At 39.2% G+C, this 21,327-nt stretch overlaps 1 protein-coding gene across 1 annotated transcript in view; it reads left to right on the top strand.

The window, feature by feature from the left end:
* Positions 1 to 19,838, top strand: part of LOC149298097 (chromatin remodeler ATRX-like) — a 62,190-nt gene extending 42,352 nt beyond the window's left edge. The window contains exons 24-37 of the mRNA XM_089487785.1: positions 80 to 197; positions 3,958 to 4,091; positions 4,411 to 4,502; positions 4,929 to 5,095; positions 6,288 to 6,435; positions 7,676 to 7,776; positions 9,192 to 9,300; positions 9,401 to 9,578; positions 10,062 to 10,256; positions 15,033 to 15,182; positions 17,177 to 17,308; positions 17,676 to 17,771; positions 17,855 to 17,983; positions 19,548 to 19,838. Coding sequence (XP_089343911.1) covers positions 80 to 197; positions 3,958 to 4,091; positions 4,411 to 4,502; positions 4,929 to 5,095; positions 6,288 to 6,435; positions 7,676 to 7,776; positions 9,192 to 9,300; positions 9,401 to 9,578; positions 10,062 to 10,256; positions 15,033 to 15,182; positions 17,177 to 17,308; positions 17,676 to 17,771; positions 17,855 to 17,983; positions 19,548 to 19,838 — 2,040 coding nt within the window. The remainder of the gene's footprint in view (positions 1 to 79; positions 198 to 3,957; positions 4,092 to 4,410; positions 4,503 to 4,928; positions 5,096 to 6,287; positions 6,436 to 7,675; positions 7,777 to 9,191; positions 9,301 to 9,400; positions 9,579 to 10,061; positions 10,257 to 15,032; positions 15,183 to 17,176; positions 17,309 to 17,675; positions 17,772 to 17,854; positions 17,984 to 19,547) is intronic.
* The last annotated feature ends 1,489 nt before the right edge of the window (positions 19,839 to 21,327 follow it).

Raw genomic sequence — 21,327 nt, 5'->3', positions numbered from 1 at the left:
CTCAATGTTGATAAGGATACAGCAGTAAATGTTCTGTTCATATACTGAATTATGCTTGTCTGTGTCTTTTGCGTTTCAGAGGAGAGATTACACCGCTCTAACAAAGTTTTTACCACCAAAGCATGAATACGTTTTATCGATTAGGATGTCTCCAATTCAGTGCAAACTCTACCAGTACTACTTAGACCATTTAACAGGTAGGGCTTTCGTTTTTTTTCTTAATTTAAATGCAATTTCTTCTTTTTTTAAGTAAAGTTATGAAGTTACTGGAGGCTGACAATTTGTGTGCATAGCAATGATGTCGAGTGTTCTGCCGGGATAATGCCATGTTCGTCGCCAAGATTGGATCCAGTTGTTAGTCCAAACGACTATCGTTCATGGATAGATCTCAGGCTCAACTTTGCCTGTGTGCCAATATCTAAACATCTTATTTTCAACCAGTGTGTTTTCCAATCTCTTGTGTATCATCCACTGTTCTTTCATGGGCACAGGTGGCCTTTTCTGGTTCCACAGTTGGGAGGCCCTCCCTTAACGTAAGAACCACCTTAAAGTAAAATGTATTTATGAACTTAATACTTAATCGCAAATGGGTGAAAAGCCATTTAAAACATGTCGCCTGTCCTTAACACGCTGCTTAGTTCTTTGATAGAACGCTATTTGCCATAAGTAGTTTCCTGAAAGCTTATAGTTGGTAGCATTGAACATATGTGGCTCTTTACAAGCCGCTAAATCAACAAATACTTATGTGAATATCATCTCGGCAGCCAATCTTACCAGTATATCAATAAAATGTCTTTCTGGTACCCTGCATGGTTGATTGTGACATCCAGGCATCTCGCCTGTCGTTATTTACCATGCATTGTTTAAAAAAAAGAATAATCCCTACGGTGAAATCATTCTTCGGCACAATCTGATAATACCCATCGAAGAACCATTATCTTGCTAACCAGGTTATGTATTTTTTAACCACTTTAGGGCTGAAACAACTAATCGATAAAATCGATAATGAAAATCGTCAACGATTTTCATTATCGATAAATCGAATCGATTTTTATCGATTATAAAAAGAGGTTTTTTTCAGAGCAAATGCTCTGAAAAACTCCTCTCCTTATATAATCCGACCTCAAACAGAGATCGGATTATAACACCGGAATCCAGATCCCCCGCAACGCTGCAGGGGACATGGATTCCCCTCACTGTCGGCCGGTCTCTCACTTCCATCTCTCTCCCCCCTCCCATCTGCCTCCTCCCCCCTCCCATACACCCCTCTGACTCCTCCCCTCCCATACACTGCTCTGCCTCTCTCCCGACTCCCTGGTGCTTTGTGAACCTCCGTTACTGACAGGCACTTTCACTGCAGCTTCACAGAAGCCTCAGCGTAAGTGAAGGGCAGTAACGGAGGCTGTCTGTGTGATGCAGACCCCCACCGGCTGACAGAGAATCATGCATCGTCCAGACAGCCTCTGTTACTGCCCTTCACTTACGCGGAGGCTTCTATGAAGCTGCAGTGAAAGTGCCTGTCAGCAACGAAGCCGGGTAGAGAGGCAGAGCGGTGTATGGGAGGGGGGAGGAGTCAGAGGGGTGTATGGGAGCCACCCTCCCATACACCACTCTGGCTCCTCCCCCTCCCATACACCACTCTGCTTCTCTACCCGGCTCCCTGGTGTCTTGTGAACCTCCATTGCTGACAGGAGGCAGAGTGGAGTATGGGAGGGGGGAGGAGGCAGAGTGGAGTATGGGAGGGGGGAGGAGGCAGAGTGGAGTATGGGAGGGGGGAGGAGGCAGAGTGGAGTATGGGAGGGGGGAGGAGGCAGAGTGGAGTATGGGAGGGGGGAGGAGGCAGAGTGGAGTATGGGAGGGGGGAGGAGGCAGAGTGGAGTATGGGAGGGGGAGGCGGAGTATGGGAGGGGGAGGAGCCAGAGTGGTGTATGGGAGGGGGAGGAGCCAGAGTGGAGTATGGGAGGGGTATTATGAATTTCATAACGCTTATCAGGGGCACGGTGGAATCTGGCATATAAGAGGGATAAGGCATATATGGGGGCAGAGTGGCAAGCTGGGGTGTTCAGATGTGCATAACTGGGGGCAGTTTGGTAAATAAAAGAAAATATAAACAAGGCTTTTTTCTCATAGTTTTTATTAAATATGAAAAATAGTTTTTATTAAATATGAAAAATAGTTAACATATGAATTAATATTTACTAATAACTTTGTATTAAAACCTAGTTTGAGAAACACTGTGTTTGGGTTCTTGTAGCTTTTATTATGTCAGTAAAATAAGAAGGTGAATAGAGAGAGGCCATTGCAATAAAGAGATGAAAGTGTAAATTGTACATTTTTATTACATTATTTTAAATTTAAAAAAAATTGCATTTTGTATCCGATTAATCGAAAAAATAATCGGCCAACTAATCGATTATTAAAATAATCGTTAGTTGCAGCCCTAAACCACTTTCTACGTTGACATTTCTAGACACCAGAAGATGAAAATGTTTCTTTAATCCTATTTTTCCCCCTTTGCGCTAAGCATGTTGGGTCTGAACTAATTACTATAGTCACTCTAGGGGAGTTTTCTTCCGACTTCTGTTGGAGTTAGTCTCTGAAGTTTCTTAAACAGGATTAATTTAAAAACAGAATGATATCATACGTCTACGAAGATGTGATGGACAGCAGATGCTAAATCTGGGTACAAAAGGGCACCATTCACTAAGCCGTTTTGCTTGTGTTTGTATAGTTAAGGATGCCTTAGATAACTTGCCAGTTGATTTTTTTTTTTTTCTTTCTTTCAAATTTGGTGCAGGCTATTATCATTAGGCTGGCTTTCATGGTAATAAGATACCCATTGAAAAAAAATAAATAAATCATGTTACATTAGTTGCCCTCGGGAACTGAGTATTTGAGTAAGTAATCTAATAAATCCTTAACGTTCTTCTAACTTTAAAACATTTCTAGAGCTGGATCTTGTCGGCTCATTGCCCCCCCCTTTCCTTTTGCTTTAAATTTCCATTAAATGTTTTTATTGCAGCATCTTGTATTGTAAATATTACCTTGTTTTTTGTGTGATACACGAATACACTTTGTTCTCAGTTGCATTTAGTAATTTATTTATTTTTTGCCCGAAAAATACGCTTTTTTTTTTTTTTTTTTTTTTGACATATGACTGTTTTAATCTAATAGGATCAGCGCTATTGGGTTTATATTTGTAAACTAGGCATACCCATTTGTACAAACTGAAGTAAACGTTAAAGCGCCCCCTATTCAAACCAGCTTACAGTCTAGAAGTAAAGTAATTGCTGTTTAAGTGATGATAAAGTTCTCTGTCAGTCTTTCGATGATAAGTTGACTTCCGTATGCATCTGCATTTCACATTACAAGTGGTTTGTTAGAACAAGCAAGATGTTTTGAATTCGGGTTTTTGAAACTCAGAATACGTATTTTTAAAGTAGCTTAATGGAGTTATATTCTTTCCAAACAGACTGTCACACAAACAAACATTTTCACTTTATCCGCTGTGTCTTGAGTGCTGGCAAAATATCATATTGATACTTTTAGGAAGAATAGCCAACCTTAAATGTTCCATATTGCCCTAAGAAATGGCACAGAATGGTCATGACAAGGAAAATTTGGTTAGGTTTTCCCGAAATGAACATTTGTCAAGCTCACCGCCCCTGAATGCGGTTTTGTTCTTTGAGACTATGTACAAGGGGGCTAAGCTGGTCAATCTTCTATAATACAGAGTTAAAAGTACGAAAACTTCTGGGTATTTGAGTTATTAGAAATGGGTTTCAATCCTGTGGTGGCTAGAGCTTTACCACGGATTTCTCATATAAACTTGTGTTTATTATTTTTATTGTGTTTTAATGGGGCACCCCATAATATGCTCCTTGATTTACAAATCCATGGATGTTAATACAAAAATGACAGCTTGGTGTTAACCCTATTAAACGTTTGCATGAACAGGTGTTGGTGCAAGCGCCGAAGGAGGAGTCCGGGGCAAGTCTGGAACAAAGCTTTTCCAGGATTTCCAAGTTTTAAGCAGAATCTGGACTCACCCTTGGTGTTTGCAGCTGGACTATATTAGCAAAGAAAATAAGGTAAAGACAGATATCAGACTACATATTTTTGTCTGAATGTTTCCCCAAAAATCAATGCCAAATAGTGGGTTGAATTTCAGTGAAATAATAGTTTTTTTCTTTGCGAGTAAATTGCTATAGATTTGCCTGCTTCCCTTTTGATCTCTGATCATGCGCCTTTATATTTAAAGATGTATGCCCAATTTTAAAGTTTTATTTGAGATGTCAGCCAGGCGTTTTCCAAGTGACTTAAACAGATGTTTGAACAGACTTCAATTTAAAATGACATTGCTTGCCTTTAAATAATCCATATCAGTGACGTCACAAATGTCTTTTACAGGGCTATTTTGATGAAGACAGCATGGATGAGTTCATAGCATCTGATTCCGAGGAGTCTTCGATGACCCTAAGTTCTGAGGAGGAAGTTGTAAAGTAAGCCAGTTGACAATCCTGGGGTTTAAAGGGTTTCAGGTGGATTCTGTCACGACCTTATTTGAATGATTTGACTTTTATGACTACAATTGGTGGAAAGTGTTTTAATTATGAGCAACGTTGGCCTCTGCTGGAAAGCAGTCTACCTACCAGAATGGTTATTTTTGTTTATTGTCTTCTGCCAGAAAATCACTTAACAATAACGTAATGTAAAAGATCACCAGGAATTAGTCAAACAATCAAAGCTAAATTCCAACCAATCTTATTCGTGGCTTTATGTTCTGCCAAAATCTGAATTAAATTGATGAAGCGATTGTTTGGTTTTCTGGGTTTTTCCTTTATGCAGTTTTAATTTTAAAATTTTATTTTAAATGAAAATGGTTCCACTGGAACTTTTTTTTAATAAAGCGATGTTTTGTTTTCTAGGAAAAAAACGAAAGGAAAAGGCAAGCACGATAGCAGCTCTGGTGAAGAGGAAAGTGACAATGATGTAGAGGTCATTAAAGTTTGGAATTCCAGATCACGGGGTGGGAACGGGAAGGATTCCACGGCTGATGCTGTTACCAACAGTTCATCACTTAAAGTAGAAGAAAGTGAGTAGAAGTCCCGAACTTTAAAGAAGTTTGGCTGTTAAGAACATCGTTAAAGTACTCGTGATCAGACATAAAGGAATTTTTGGGATAATACCTGAACATTGCTTTGTGCTAAGTATTTTTATAGCAGTTGAGTTCAAGGTTGAATCAAGATATGATCCATTGGTGCCATCCAAACAATATAGGCTGTTAGTAACAGTTAACAGTTAGCTTGTCTAAAAGGTTCTCAGTATGGCAGAATGTTTAATTAGCAGAGCTTTAATTGCTTTTCATTTTAGTTCATCACACACAATGTAGTATGAAAATGCTTGGGTAGTTTTATTTTTTAAATAGTTATTTTTTTCAGCTGTGCAAACAGTAGTCAAGACTTTTGCTGTCTCCGTATTTTGTTGCTAACCTAATCTTGTGGGAACTTTTAGTAACTCTCCATCCTTAGTGCCAAAAAAAGAAATTCAGGTGAAGTTCCTGTTGATGTCTTCTGGCACAGTCTCATTATTCGCCATTTAGTAAAATCAGGTTAAAAAATCAATGTTGAATTCACACCTAGAGCTAGTGAATGAAGTTGCTATCTTTGAATTTGAAGTTATGCTCCTCAGCCATGATGACCACGTGATTTGTATTTGTGATTTTGTATGTTGTGCGCTGCTGCTGCCTCCAACAGTTCTTCAATCTGCAGTTCAGCAGAAAAACCTTTTTCCGTGTTCTGCTCCATGTAGAGCTCGAGTGTTTTTTTGGAGACCAGCTTTCCACAATGCACAGAATAAACACAACTTTTTAAACTCCTAGGTTAGAAAAGCAGTAATCAGAAATAAGTAGAAGTTAAGAGTAAGATAATTTTATGTATACTTATTACTTCCCATTTTAGTGTTAGCGGGGCATGTGATTATTGACCACAGATAATTTTCTACTTGGTAAATGTCTGCCAAAGTTTAGCTAATTGCAACCTCGGTAGTTAAACATTAATGTCTACGAAGCTGCTGAATTCCACCAAACTTAGGAGAAAGCTGCACCAGTTATAAATGCATTTGGAGACAATTAAACTAGATTTTATTACTTTTTAACCTTTCTCTTTTGTTTGTTTGATAACACTCAAAGTTCCAGATCTGAAACCAATGCATGTACAACCTTCAAATGAGCCGCTTTTCTTTACCTTTATTTGTTTGTTTCCCCCCCCCCCCCCCCACTGGCAAAGCCCCAGCTGCATCCAACCCTGGTAGCCCAGCCGCAGACTGGTATAAAGAATTTGTAACGGAAGCAGATGCTGATATCATGGAACACTCCGGGAAAATGATGCTTCTCTTTGAGATTCTACGCATGGCAGAAGAGCTAGGAGACAAAGTGTGAGTTATGTAGCTATATATGTTTGCTGTTATGTATTCACTTGTAATGCTCATGCTTTTATTTTATAGGTTCCGTATGACCATATTTAAATATTAACCCCTTAATGACTGATGTGCCAGGTACATCACAAAAAAGATACAGTAAAGTACCAATGACGTGCCTGGCATGTCATGGGGATAAACAAGCTTAGAAAGCAATCATTGATCGCCTCCTGTCAGGGCTGCTGAAATGCCTCACTATGGAGGAATTCCTCAACACAAATAAACCGAGGTCTCTGTGTAATCGCTCCTGAGCGAAATCACAAACACCATTAGTATATATATAATATGTTTGTTTTTTTTAAATGCAATGTGCTATCATACGTGTACTTATTTTGCAAAGAATCCCATAACACTGGATGTTTCTAAACTCACATGGATGTCACATGGATATGGCCTTCTGGAACATGTTCTCTTCTTGCATTTAATGTTAAAAGCCATGCTTGTCCTAAAGAAGATGTCTAATCTGAATGGGTACATTAAACATGAAAAAAGGAATCTTGATTAAACCAACATATTTTAAAACTGAAAAAAATACTGTCTCGGCTACAAAATAGACATTTGCTAAACTACGTTTTCAGTATTCCAGTCAATGTCTGGGTAATTAAAATCCCTCGTGATTAAAACATGACCCATATGTGCAGCTTTTCCGACTTCTGATAAGAGCCGATGATCCCCCTCAATACTAATGTTTGGGGATTTGTAGCATATACCTTTAACATACCGCACTTCGTCATCAAAGGAAGAATGTTAAAGAATACATATCCAAGTACTTCGATAAGAAATTCTTCCTTAGTGGGTCTGTATTGGACATTGAACTGCCGCTTTAATAAACATCGGGTCATGGAAGTATATTTAGAACTACAACAAAAAGACATGACGGATTTCCTTTTAAAGTTTGTCTAGATTGTTTTGATTAAAATCACTTCCTAAATAAGAGCTAGATTGAGTAGTTGCATTTCCCAGATCACTATCATGCCTCTGCTCCTGCTTTTAAGGGTAACCTGTAGTTGCACCCTGTTTGCCCTTAGGAATGACCTATGGCCTTTTTAAAGCCATCACTCAAACCCTGTGTCAGCAGAGCTCTTGTTACAAGTGTTGTGTATGGGTGCCATGTGTCAAGTCGCTATATACATGAAATCTCTAATAATATTAAAACTATTTCGGCTAAAATAACTTTTTTTTGATATATACATTTTAGCTTAGTGTTCAGCCAGTCCCTCATATCTTTGGATTTGATAGAAGATTTCTTGCAATTCGCTAACGGAACGTCCCCAGAAGATAAGCCCACTATTTATAAAGGTATGTAATAGGTTTTATAAAATCTTTTTTTATGCTGTTTTTTTTCCATCTTGTATTTTTGTTAATTTCCTTTCTTGAAAGGTAAAACAGTACTAATAAATTGATAGCCAATTTAATATTTTAGCCCTAAAACAACTTCTATGCATTGTTCTATAGTGCCTAGAATTCTTTACTGTATGGGTTGTTGATTTTTTTTTAAAACAGATACAATAATCGTGTTATGTCAAATTTGTAGGAGCCAGCAAAATATGTAAGAGCTGTTTTTTCAATCATGTTTTTATTTTCTGTCTATGATGCTCCATCATATGTACCCTTAATATAATACATATATATTAATGCAAGATAAATGTCCTATTCTAAAGATATCACAAACTGTGTAATAAATAACAGAAATTAAGTATTTATTAATACATTTAAATGTGGAAAATACGTATCAATGATAAGTCCATTTAATAAAGAATTGATAAATAAGTGGAAACATTACTTCGATTAATAAGCTGATGGAATGGCCCTCACTGTGCCTGACGCTTTGTGTTCCGTGTTTTACATATAACATGGTGTGTTAACCCCGTGCAGAGCACATCTGTCAAGCAGTCTCCTACTCCTCCTCATCTTCCAGGTGCCAGTAACCTTAGGGTCATTCCTGACACTCATGATAACCTCATATGCTAACATCCACACACACGGTAAAACCAAATACTGACACACACGCACTCATCCTACCACCATACGCCTTACCCACTATAACATCATGAGGTAACTGACACATGCTAACATTATATGCTTATAGTCACACACACACACACACACACACTAAAACCAAATACTGACACACACGCATTCATGCTACCACCATCCGCTTACCCACTATAACATCATGAGGTAACTGACACATGCTAACATTATATGCTTATAGTCACGCACACACACTAAAACCAAATACTGACACACACGCATTCATGCTACCACCATCCGCTTACCCACTATAACATCATGAGGTAACTGACACATGCTAACATTATATGCTGACAAACTCGAAGACCTCACAGTGACACATGCTCGCACCCTATGCTCATGTGTTCCTGGCCAGTGCTCCCTCTTGACCTACAAAAAACCTTTGGCGCCAGGAAATGATTTCTAGTCACCATGGCGACCTCACACCCAGGGTTTGTTGAGCCTTGTGTTAAGTGTAGGTTAGCCCTTAATTCTGTCGTTGCAAGCCAGCTAAGTCACTGGGCTACTGTTTCGATGAGAGAGTTTAGGCATTAAGACTCTACTGCTTGTTCTCTGATACCTAGATAACAATCACTTGAACACAATATGGTTCGATTCTCTTCAACCTTCCGCTGTCGAACATCATCAAATCGTTTGCTCAGCCTTTGCAAAAGTTCTGTATCTTTTTTTTATCTTCCTAGGTGAAGGAAAGTGGTTTAGAAATATTGACTACTACCGTTTAGATGGGTCGACCACGGCTCAGACACGGAAAAAATGGGCAGAGGAGTTCAATGATGAGACCAATGTGAGGTAAAAGGAGTCTTGTGTTGCAAAACCCAGCTGCCCAGTGTTCCTTTTGACTGTTCTGCGTAAACGTTTGCCTTTCTTCTCTCCGCTTTCATCTTGCCAGAGGCCGTCTGTTCATCATTTCTACAAAGGCAGGATCCCTTGGCATAAATCTTGTGGCTGCTAATCGTGTGATTATCTTTGATGCCTCATGGAACCCATCATATGATATTCAGAGTATCTTCAGGGTTTATCGATTTGGGCAGAACAAGCCTGTGTTTGTTTATAGGTTTTTGGCACAGGTATGTAAAGAATTAGGTTTATTAAAATTTATAAATCTGTCCATGTGAGCTCTTACCACCCCAATTGTGTAAATAAGGCACAAATAATTCTTTTAATCATTCTGCTAAATTATAACATCAATGTAACCTTTTTACACATTTAAAAGTGCTATAGTAGAGCTAGGTGTACCTAGCAGTGCTAGCCTTTGGCGATCATTTGGATTGCACTGGTTTGAAAATAGCTTTATTTCACGTAAACTGATTTTTTTCTTGTCTGTTTGAAGGAAATGATGTTTGCAAACTGTTTTAATCTCATTTATTTACTATAGAATTTGTGCATAAAGGACAGTAAATACCTGGAATTACAATTAGCTTAGAAACCCAGGAATGCATAAGATGAACATTTCTTTGAACGTATTGGCTTTTAGTTTGAATATTAGAACTGGCAGGTCATTTCTTATTTTGGCTAATCTTTTAGATTTTGTTTTTGTGCTCCTTTAACAGGGTACCATGGAAGAGAAGATTTATGACAGACAGGTTACCAAGCAATCGTTGTCATTCAGAGTTGTTGATCAACAGCAAATTGAGCGGCACTTCACAATGAATGAGCTAACTGAACTTTACGCATTTGAGCCAGATTTATTGGATGACACAAACTCTGAAAAAAAGAAAAAGCGGGAGACCCCGATGCTGCCCAAGGTAAAAGGGGCAGTGATGCCCATGCTGTCTAGTGCTGAAACACCTCTGCCTTTTCCAAGAGATTTCCTAAACTTTACCTGCACTAGAAGCGACCATATAAATATGTACTGTTTAACGTCTTATTATTCATTTGTTTACTTACCGCTTTTTCTGTTTTGTTAAGGAAATGTGTAGGGTTTTTTTTCACATGTGACTTTAATATTTGTAGTGTTGCATGTGTTCTCTAACATTACGCATACTGCTGCTCTGTAAGGACCTATGGCCACAACCTGCAACCACACAGTGGATCAGGAACCCAGCTTTCTTGGGGATGTATGTGTGTCCTGGGCATCGCTTTGTTCTCATGGACATCACGTCCACACACACACACTTTATGCAACTTGGGCATTTGGAACCACCCAGTGTGTGTGGATGGACAGTTCTGTTCTTGCTTAGCCAGCTTATTCAAAGGACGGGGAGGGTTTTAGTGCGTTTGGTATGGTTTTGGTAGCACTTAATTGAAAACATTTTGTTAATAGGCATCAGAAGTAAGTTTGTTTCAGGCATGATTGTTAAATACCAAAAACCTTTATCTGTCCAATGAAAAGTAGAGATGTATTGCACCTTGCAACTCTGCTTATTCAGAGTAATTCTTTCCTTTTCACTTGAAATTCTTTGAAAGGTAACCCAGTACCGTCTCCTGTTACCCCTCCTCCCCTTCCCTTCAACCACGCAGTTATCCAACATAGATCTTTCCCACAGAAAAAGAACGCCATCGAGTGTGAACTGAAGCTTGACGTGAATATTAGGTGACTTACATGGTAGAATAATGGCTTTTTCCTTCAGAGTGGGAACACGTCCCTTTTCATGGAGAGATTGATGAGATGTCGTACCTTGGAGATCATATTTACGCTTGCAAGATAAGGTTTAATGAAGTAAACAAAAGATTTTTTTTTTAACCTCTTAACTGGTTGTGTTGTAGGGACCCGTTCTCTACCCCCTCTCCCGTTAATGATTTTTTTTTTTTTGGAGCAGACCACCAACAATGACCTTGCAGCTGGATAAGGAGCAAATTAATGTTGCTACAGCAAGAGAAATACAGCTTAGACAGACCTTCTGCGTTCCTCACTACAGAGGCTTTCAACACTTTGAGGGAGGGATAGAGAGAGAGAGAGGCGCTTTCTTCCCCGTTCTTAGCTGCGTATACGATGAAGTACATTTTTCTTAGCAATGTTTTACCTACGTTTCTTAAATTGTTAGGTATCCTGTTCATCTTTTTTTTTCTTAGATGTGACGGTGATCCAGACAAGTATGATTTAGCCTCAATCTTTTACAGCAGAACATTTTCTGTATGGTAAATCTATTTGTGTGCCTCCATGAACAGGAGTGGGGGGGGGCATGCTCAATTAGGTTTAAATATCTATCCAATAACAGGTCTGCGCGATACAGCTGCCGCTGTGCTAGTTCCGGAGATTGGGAACTTGGCTCATCGTGCAGAGGCAGGCTGGAAAATAACAACTGCCATTTGATTATTCAATTTATTGGCGTTAAATTGTGATTTGTCCGTCGTTCTTATCTTTTTCCAATAGCTAATCTTTTTAAGATCTACAATTGCACTTGCATGTGCTCTTTCTTTCATTAATTGTTCAAATTTAAAGGGTTTCCCAAAGATTTCTTTGTCACTTAAGGACTTTTTTTTTGTGGGGGGTGTTAACCCCAAATGGCCCTGTGTAATGTCACGGGCAAGATGGGGATCTTGTCTCTAATTACTCTTCCCGTGTCCTGCGTTTATTCCATTTTTCCACTATTGTGGGCAAAGAATGACTCGAGCAGTATTTGTGCTCATGACCACCTTCGAAAAAGGTCTGTGGTTAATGCTGTCTAATACAGGGCTTAATAACAGGTGCTGTTTAGTCTGTAGCCCCAGTTTGTATTATTTGAGTTAATACCCTTTTTTTTTTTTTTTTTTGGAGAGCAGTTGATAAGGGGTGAGATGATCCTGAATCCGATTAGTTTGTTTTTTTTCCAACAATACATTAGCACTTGTGCGGAGTGCTACATTTTTATAAGAATCTGTTACAAAATTGGTCGATCAACAAAGAAACAAGATTGCCAAATTTTCGCCAAGGCAATGGGGCAGATTTCCTTAAATGGGGCAGTCCGGTGCCCCATACAGCCGCGCCAACAAAGCAGTTATGTTAAAGTATATGATGGTCTTGAGTGTCTCTAAGTACTTTCAGATATACAGTGCTTGCGTATTTACGAAGCAGGCACACATTTGCATTTGTTGGTGCCTTCCAGCATTAGTTACATATGAGAGATAAAACCTCTTGGTGTGTAGGGTACCAGGGTATTGACGACTATTATTGTTATATGACTATTATTTAGATGCGGTGTCCTTTTATCCCCTGCCTCATTTGTTGCCGATGACTAAAGGAGTCCCGTCTCCCGGCACATATTATACTTACCGCTGGTCAGATACAGCGCTGGCGCAGCAGATGCAATGGAAGTCTGCCCCGACATGCATGTGTCTCATGTACCGCTCATTTCAGGTAAGGGCAGCTGCAACTTTTAGGTCCGGTACATGGGTTTTTTCCCACTTTGAAGAATGCGTATGAAAGAGCTTGCTAGAAAGCTCTGAGTTTTGTTTAAGTTGTATATTACTTGGACGCATTTCAGCAAAGTTCTCTGTGTATCCCTTGAGCTCGAGCACATCTCTTGTCCTGGCTCTTATAAAGTAGTGCAGCAGAATTCAGAGAAATCTCACTTATCTGATATAATACACCTGGGTTTTTTTGTGTCTTCTGTACCCATCGGCAAGAACATTTGGCAGAGCTGCCAGCTTACTGATCATTTTAACACCTATAAATCCATTCAGTGCCAGTTTTGTCTTTATTATCATACGATAAATAAAACATGACAGGCATTCTGCAGATTATTTTACCTTAAAGTGTTATTTGACTTGTGTGAAATAGATGAACATTTAACATGGTAGCTTCAATGGTTTCTGGGAAGCTTGTAGATTTCAGGGTTGCGTTTAATCTTAATTTTTCTTTCCGGTTTCTTCCATGGTGAGATGTGGAGGTGCACCTGATGCAGTCGTGAGTTTGTCGTAGTCAAATCTACAACTTTGAATATATTGGGTTTTTATATTAATGCAGCTTTTAGCCCATCTTTATTTACCCGATGCGTTCCAAATTCCTGCAGCTCAAAAACATGTTTTAAGATGTTGGTTCCCGTAATATAAACTTTTTTGTTCTGTTTTGCTTTTTGTAGGTGTCATATTTATATTGTCAGTTGAGAGCCTAGTAATGTGTGCCAAGTGGCATTTTGTTATGTGAGGCAGAAGAGGAGGAAAACTTGCATGCCGTTGACATGGTTACCCCTGAGTTTGTTTTCAAACCTGTACGTATAGGAAATGAAGCACTTGTGAGAGTTGAGTATAGTCCTTTCTAGGCAGCCTTTGGACCCGAAGGGGCAGTACTGGCCTGAGCTGACATCATGTGGGCCGTATATGATACAAGACGATTGCCGCAAAGACCCATTTTGCGTCCAGTAATTTCAGGGTGCTTATGTCTGTTTCCCTAACAGCGAAGCCAGCAAGCAGCCATATTAAATCTCCAGAAGTCATCTTCGTTTTATTGGATTCCAAATTAGCATATATAAGTCTTTAAATTCAAATACTCGGCCAGACTCCATTAAGATATGTACTAATCTTGGCTCCCTTCCCTGGGGCTGGCAGATTATACATGACTTGTTTTATAATAGTGAGTTGGCAGCTTATCACCAATTTCAGAAATGTAATAAAAATGCCAAGTCAGTTGTGCAACATAGATCAGAGGGGCTGATAACGTTACTTCAGTGGTAATTGTGGTTTCTAATAATAAAGCTGTTTGTGTATTTTTTGTGTGCTATAGCTCTGCCTTTTCACAATAATAAAATACATAAGGTGTATGTTGCAGGCCGGAGTCTTCATGCCTACCTGTATAAGAACGAAGACGTTTATCAAGCCCTTTGCTTGATTTTGCAATCAGCCCAGGCTGAACCTTAGTCTTGTTGGATGATATATTTTGATAATTAGAGACAGTAAGTTTAACAATCTCAAGGACGGGCTGAACATAAGTTATGGCACTAAAATATATGCTCCCTAAAGTGATCAATAATGTTTCATTCCATACGTTTATTATGTTCACCGATGTACTGACAGCTAGTTGGCACATGGCAGCAAATTGAAATAATCTTCTTCCTTCGAGAGTGCCGGGCTAGTGGATTTGGTGCGAGTCCAGGAGATACCGGCTTGGATTCTTGGATAATGTGTGAAACATTGCAAATTCTGTATTTTTCATACAAAAATAGATATTTGGGTGTAGTTGAGTTTTTTGGGTTGTTTCTTTGTCTCAAAATGTCTTGGAAATATTGATGGATTAATATTAGATAGGTGTGCTGTTAAATATATATCTGTTACATCTGCGTTGAGTAACTTTACATCTGCGTGTAGTCTTGTAACAGTCAGGCACACAGATTATATTGTGTGGGTATTCCTTGTAAAAGTCTCTATACCTTTTGGGTTTTGAAGATGTATCCCGTATTCGAAGTATATACATGCCTCTTATTAAATGCATCTGTAATAATTAGACTGAACACAGAAATTGATTAATATATAAATATTTACTCCTTTGCTTAGGTAACATTTTGTTTTCTTAGGCTAGATATCAAGGCCAGTAGCAGGACATCTCTATCACCTCTACGTCTGTCTGAAAACATATTAAGGACACTTATGTTCTTGTCCCCTCTCAGGATACTGTGCTTGCTGAGCTGCTGCAGGTCATGAAGGAGCACATAGTGACCTATCACGAACACGACTCCCTCCTGGACCACAAAGAAGAGGAGGCTCTGACTGAAGAAGACAGAAAGGCAGCATGGGACGAGTATGAAGCAGAGAAGAAGGTTAGCTCTATGCACAAGGCTTACCTGTATCATTTTATTTATCTTCTATTAACATCATGGCACTGGCTGTTAAATAACAGGAGCACTCCTTGTTCTAAACTGGTATTCTTAATGCAGAGTAAGATTTAGGGCTACTTACACAAGTTAAAGCCTGGAAGTTGTTGTCCTCTTGCTGCTTAACAAAATAAAATTTCCTCTGTGAAATCATTCTGTATTATTCCTAATTTCAAAAAATAGTAATCTTTCCATAACAAGCATAAACCAAACATTACCTTGGGTAATAAGTGAGATGGGGTATAAACACAGGAGGAGGTAAACGTATCCGCATTTAAACAGAAAATACTTCCTTTCTGCATTTTATTTTAAATAGGGCTGATGGGAAAGAACCCAACATCATCAAGCGGATGCTCCATCTATCATATGCACTTTAATAGCTGCGTGGTCCTTTAAAAGATTCTTGTTGCCCTTTTTACAAATTGGGGGAGCATAAAGAATCCCCCCTAATGCCCCGCTGGTTGATTAGCTGTACAATTCAGCTCTGGCTCCGCAGGCCAGGCTCTGGTCAGACCTCAGTGTATATGTGTATTATTTTTTTATTTTGGAAGAATGCATGTTCTTTAAAATGCATTCTTCTTTACAGGGGCTGCCGTGGACAGTAAACTGTCCCTTTTTAAAAGCCCCCAGTTTCCAATTCTGATTTAAATGACTGGCTTCTGTGTAGCATTGCTTGCGTCTTGGTTGTGAGTAGCTTCCCTCATGTGGCCAGTGGGTATATTTTAAAGAACTTCCAAAGCAAGATGATATTAAAGCCCATCAAAAAGGAACATCTCACTTAAAAATAAAAGCTTTATGGAATATACAGCACCCAACAGCCCAAAGTGTGTTTTGAAGTTGATTTGTCTTTGACCTGACACAACCTGATGAAACAAGAAACACCTCTTGACTCACTTCGCCATCTGTTCCAGTTGATGTTTATCATCTGTTTTATATACTGGATTATGTCTTTTTTTTCAAATTACTATGTTACTATGTAAGGCTTTTTATCCAGTTGTAGATCAAACCTATAGTGATTTACTGCCAATGAGTTTGTATTTCTCTAGCTATATCTTTTACCTGCTGTGCGTCCTTGAACTGATTGGGACCGCATATAGTCTGCTGCTTCTCGATGGCTCAAAGAGAGGGAGGCTATGGGGCTTCTAAATTCCCTGCACACTCTGTCATTTTGCCACCGTCATACTAGTCTACATGAGGTGATACTTTTACCTTCCCTGCAGGACATTGACAATATAATTTTTCAATGATCATTTCCACAGACTGCAGGAGCAGCTTTAAACCTGTAGCACATTGTTCTTTAATGGCATTAACCACTGTCCATCGGCATGCAGTAGGATTTCGGTTGTTACGTTAGACAAGTATGGCCCCGGCAGTGATGTATACATGTGTTATACATTTTACATAAAAACCACCAGTGCGAGGTTCAGTTTTGGGCATGGGCTTGGTATTATTCCCTTTGATTTTAATTTTACATACATACTGATGAGGGCAGGCACAAAAACATTCATAGGGGATGGGAGAGATTTATCTGAAAGGCATATATATATATATATATATATATATATATATATATATATATATATATATATATATATATATATATATATATATATATATAATAATTAATCTAGTGTGTGGGGCTAGTCATTTATCTAACTTTGATAGACGTTTTAAGCATTTAATGAGCGGTGGTAAATACTAGTGTCCTTCTCACCCTGCACATCCCAGTCCCAGATTATGTGCAGAGCCAAGAGTTAAGGTACATTCTCTTCACTTCCAGCTGTTGTTTGGTTACACATTACGTACATACTGTTTAAGCAACTGTTTTCTTCTTAAAATGCCTCTGTTAATTACATTTGTTTGCACGCTTGGTGAAGCAACGTAATATAGTTGATGAAACCTTAGCATCTGCGATAGCCTTTTTTGTATTTCTTTCAAAGGGCTTGACCAATCGCCTTAACATGACAGTCGCGGCTGGGGCAAACTATTCTCAAATGAATTTCAACTCTCAGTCTCCTTACATGCCGTTGAACCTGGGAGCGTTGTCCTCTCTGACTAACCAGCAATTGGAGGTAAGTCATATAATCCAAACAGATTGCATTAAGTATGGCCATGAAAGAGTGATTCCCCAACCAAGGGCAGTTACACTGAGACTGGTTTATCTTTATATTTTACAGCTGCCATACATACATTGAAGACAAAAAGTGATTTGATAGCTTGTCTTACTCTACAGCTGTTCCATTACTTAACCCATTCAGTGAGGGTATGCACTTCACGAGTAAGAGTTGCTCCCCCCTCTAGTGCTGCAAGGAATAATTACTACTTGAGTCTAGAGAATCTGAGTTCTGTGTTAGTAGTTCTATTAACCTTTCGCTAAAAGACTTGTATACTTTTCTCTATACTTTAGATCACTCATCCTGCATTTTTGTGTTTTTATAGGATCTCATTAACCAAGGGAGAGAAAAAGTAGTTGAAGCTACCAATAACATAGCGTCAGCACGAATCCAGCCGTTGGATGACATCATTGCAACAGTGGTACGCTGTCTGAATGTTAATGTTTTTATCTCTACATATCGGTGCTGCTATTCACTAACCTTTCTGTAATATCTCCTCCCCAGTGGAAGGAAAATCCCACCTTGTCAGAGGCCCAGGTTCAATCTTTGGCACTGAGCAGACAGTCAAGCCAAGAGCTGGAAATCAAGAGGCGGGAGGCCATTTATAACGATGTCTTGACCAAACAGCAGATGGTAACTATTTTTCCTAGAAGGAACTAGGCCCTTAATCAAAATGTTGTTTAAGGTAGCACCCACTCTGGGAATGCATTAACGGTGTGTTTTTTTCTTAGGGTAGTAATACCCCCAGGGACTATGTATGCTCTATCACTTTTTAACCATAATCATGCTATTGACCGACTATTGCTAATGCTTCTTTAGAGCTTTTCAGTAGAGTCTTTACAGGCAGACTCTTAATCCCAGGCTTTATTTTACAGTTGTGAGTAGGGGTATCCGATAAGATTAGTATGTCTTTGAAGGACAATATATAACCAGAAATGTAAAGTCTTTTCTTGAACTATGGATAAGATATCTTAACATCTAGGCTATGCCTAAGGCAGGTAAAATATCATTTTAAGAGCTGTGCTGCCGTGAAAGTTAATGCTTGTCTCCTTCCTTGCCTGCATATTCATGTCATGCAGTCTTGGATGCACCTGGTTGTTGCTCTCCCTGCCATTGCTAGATAAACACTTGACCAAAGTTATCCAAGAACCAGTGTAGAAATAAGTATTCCAAAGATGCTGAACCCATGGATTTAGCAACTGAAAAGGCCTGGAATGGGTCTTCCACCCCTAATGTTTTATCTCATGTCCATGCAGGACGGGGTGCATTCCGAGAGACTCTGGCACTGTCAGTAGTTGAGTCTTTACCAAAGAAATAAAGCATTATCCTTCCTGCGGAATCCCTTTGAATTGTTCATGCAAGTGTTTCCTGTACGGTTATTTCCAGCTGCAGGCTTCACTCAATTAAAAGTCATTCCAGTCACCAGGTTACAAGTTAATTTCAGTCCGCATTGCGTAGGAATGTCCTGGCCTCTCTATCACGCTGGCCAGATCAACAACAGCATTCCTCATCAAAATACTCCACCATTACATTTCTGTTTCCACTTGTGTTTCAGCATTTCCCAGTCCTGCCTGAGGAATTGCCCCTTTTGTGACTATATTGGAAAACCCCCTCTAACAAAATCTCTGTGAAATAAATGTGAATTTGGCTTTGCTCTGTACGGATACAATGTTTAACTCATGAACACGGCTTAACCGCGTAGCCATGCTGACTGAAAGGGGCGCTTTACAGTCCTTGTCCATTGGATACTAGCCTATTAGTGATGGTGATAAGTTTAATGGCTTTCCCATCTGGTGGGGTGTCCCTTTACTAATTGATTTCAGAGCAGAAACTATTTTTTTTCCCTCCCTCCTGGATATTTGAGATGGAAGCCCCGTGTTCTTTAGTTTAGAATTTCCTGAAGTAGCTTTTGTTCCACTCTTCTGTGTTGCAGACAGCAAATGCTGTTTTATTAAAAAAATCTGTTTATATAAATTTACTTGATCTTTTGTTTTTACATTAAAACTTCAGAACATAATGGCACCTCCTAAAAAGCAGTTTTGCATCGTGTAGACACGGGCCTGGCTAGCTTGCCTCTGTGCTCTATAAGAAAACAGTTTAGGTGTTATATGAATGCAAAGATGTTTCTATAGGGTCATTCACACTAAAGGAAAATACTGTGTTGGTGCTGGCTTAATTGAACCTTTTTTCTATGCAGTTAATTGGCTGCGTCCAGCGGATATTGATGAGCCGAAGGTTGCAGCAGCAGTTCAACCAGCAGCAGCAATTACAGCAGCAACAACAGCAGCAAATCGCATTTCAGCAGCAGGCTGCGCTCAGTCGCATGATGTTGCCAAAGCCTGCATCCATGCTACTGAATGCAGCCAACTTCTCGCAGATGAACCTGCAAGGAATATACCAACCCGGGATGCAGGGGCATCCATTGCAACGAGCCCCACCACCCATGAGAAACAAAAGTGCAGGAGGCTCTCAAGTGAAAAAGATGTGATATTGCACTAGAACCCTTACATGGATTGTTTCAATCATAGAGATCTTTTTTTCCTTTCCCTTTTTGTGTAGAAATCGATGGCTTGACATAACTTTGCTGTACAAAAGCAATGGCGTTTGGTTTTTCTTAAATGCCAAACTGTATAAGCTTTGCAGTGTAATCATTTAGTTTTTGTTTTTTAGTTTTCACACGTTGGTGTTCGAGATGAGTCCACAGGGGCTGCAATGAACTTTTTTTGCTTCCTTAGTGCAGAAGAGACATGTTTTCAATGAAAACACGCCTTCAGTAATTATACCAGCTTCTCTTATGTAAATCTATATGCCCCTTTGCCTCTGACCTTGCAAAGCCACCTCGGTATGCAGAAGATGTGTTCCTTATTAGCCCAGTGCACCTTATATGCAGTTGATAACATCCACTAAGGTTACAACCCAGTGAAGAAGGGGCCTTACAGATGCCCGGCGGCATTGTATCAGACCAAGGGTACATGTTTTGGTGCAGCAGAAGGGTGAACATAATTTTGTGGTGCAAAAGCCATCACTCTTCACCAGAACCCTGTACAAAACACTGCTTTGGATCCATGCATATAACATGACTCGATCTGACTGACTTTGGTTAAAACACCATAATGATCTAAGAAGTAGCATTCGCATTTAAATAAGTGTTTCTTGTCAGCTGAAGTCTTAGATATCACATAGCCTAAAGCACTGTTGTCTAACATGTATTTATGAAGTTGGATTCCAGAATTTTTCTATGTTTTAAGCTTTCTTGAAATTCTTGCCAGAGACCGCCAGTCTACTCCTTTGGAGCATTTGAGGTTCATGTAATATGTTTGTTGCATATTAATGTCTGCTTTTAAATGTTTCATGCACATCCTGTGCCTTTTTGTAAATATAGTTTTGTTTTTTCTTTTTAAACTTTTTTTTCTTTTGCATATTACATTATTTACATGTCAACTTCAACAACATGCCCCCATGACCATCCCAAGTTCTTTTGGGATGATGATTCTAATTGGTCCAAATAATTGGTTGGCTCCTGAAAAAAACATTTTTCAAAATTGAGCTCTAGTTTGCACATTTAAAGCAAAGCCACATTTAAAACACGGTAGGTCAAATTTCTGCTTGTAAGTGAACATGTTTATTTAAATTGTGTATCAAAACCTGGATAGCTTTAATAGTTTGATACCGTGATCACTGCGTTCACACACAGTGGACATGTACCTTTGTTACTACCGCTCACAAATTCATGAGGTACTTAACGCTAATTGCCCTTAAATAATAATGGTGGTTGTGGGCTCCTTTATAAAATCATTGTCAGTGTCGGTGTGTAAAATTTTGCACCTGTAGTTAACAGTCCTATAGAAGCACTTCCAAAGTCCCTGTAAGCCCTGGGAAAATAACTAATACGAGTGGTAAGGTACTACGTAGATGGCAACCAGTCTGATTACAGTACAGGTAAAGTGAGAGGGACACATTTATGTAAAAGTTATCCA

The sequence above is a fragment of the Sceloporus occidentalis genome, unplaced genomic scaffold (assembly GCF_023333645.1).
Source record: "Sceloporus occidentalis isolate IW3139 unplaced genomic scaffold, rSceOcc1.0.p SCAF_34, whole genome shotgun sequence".
Classification (NCBI taxonomy): Eukaryota; Metazoa; Chordata; class Lepidosauria; order Squamata; family Phrynosomatidae; genus Sceloporus; species Sceloporus occidentalis.
This window is presented reverse-complemented; position numbering and strand designations above follow the sequence as displayed.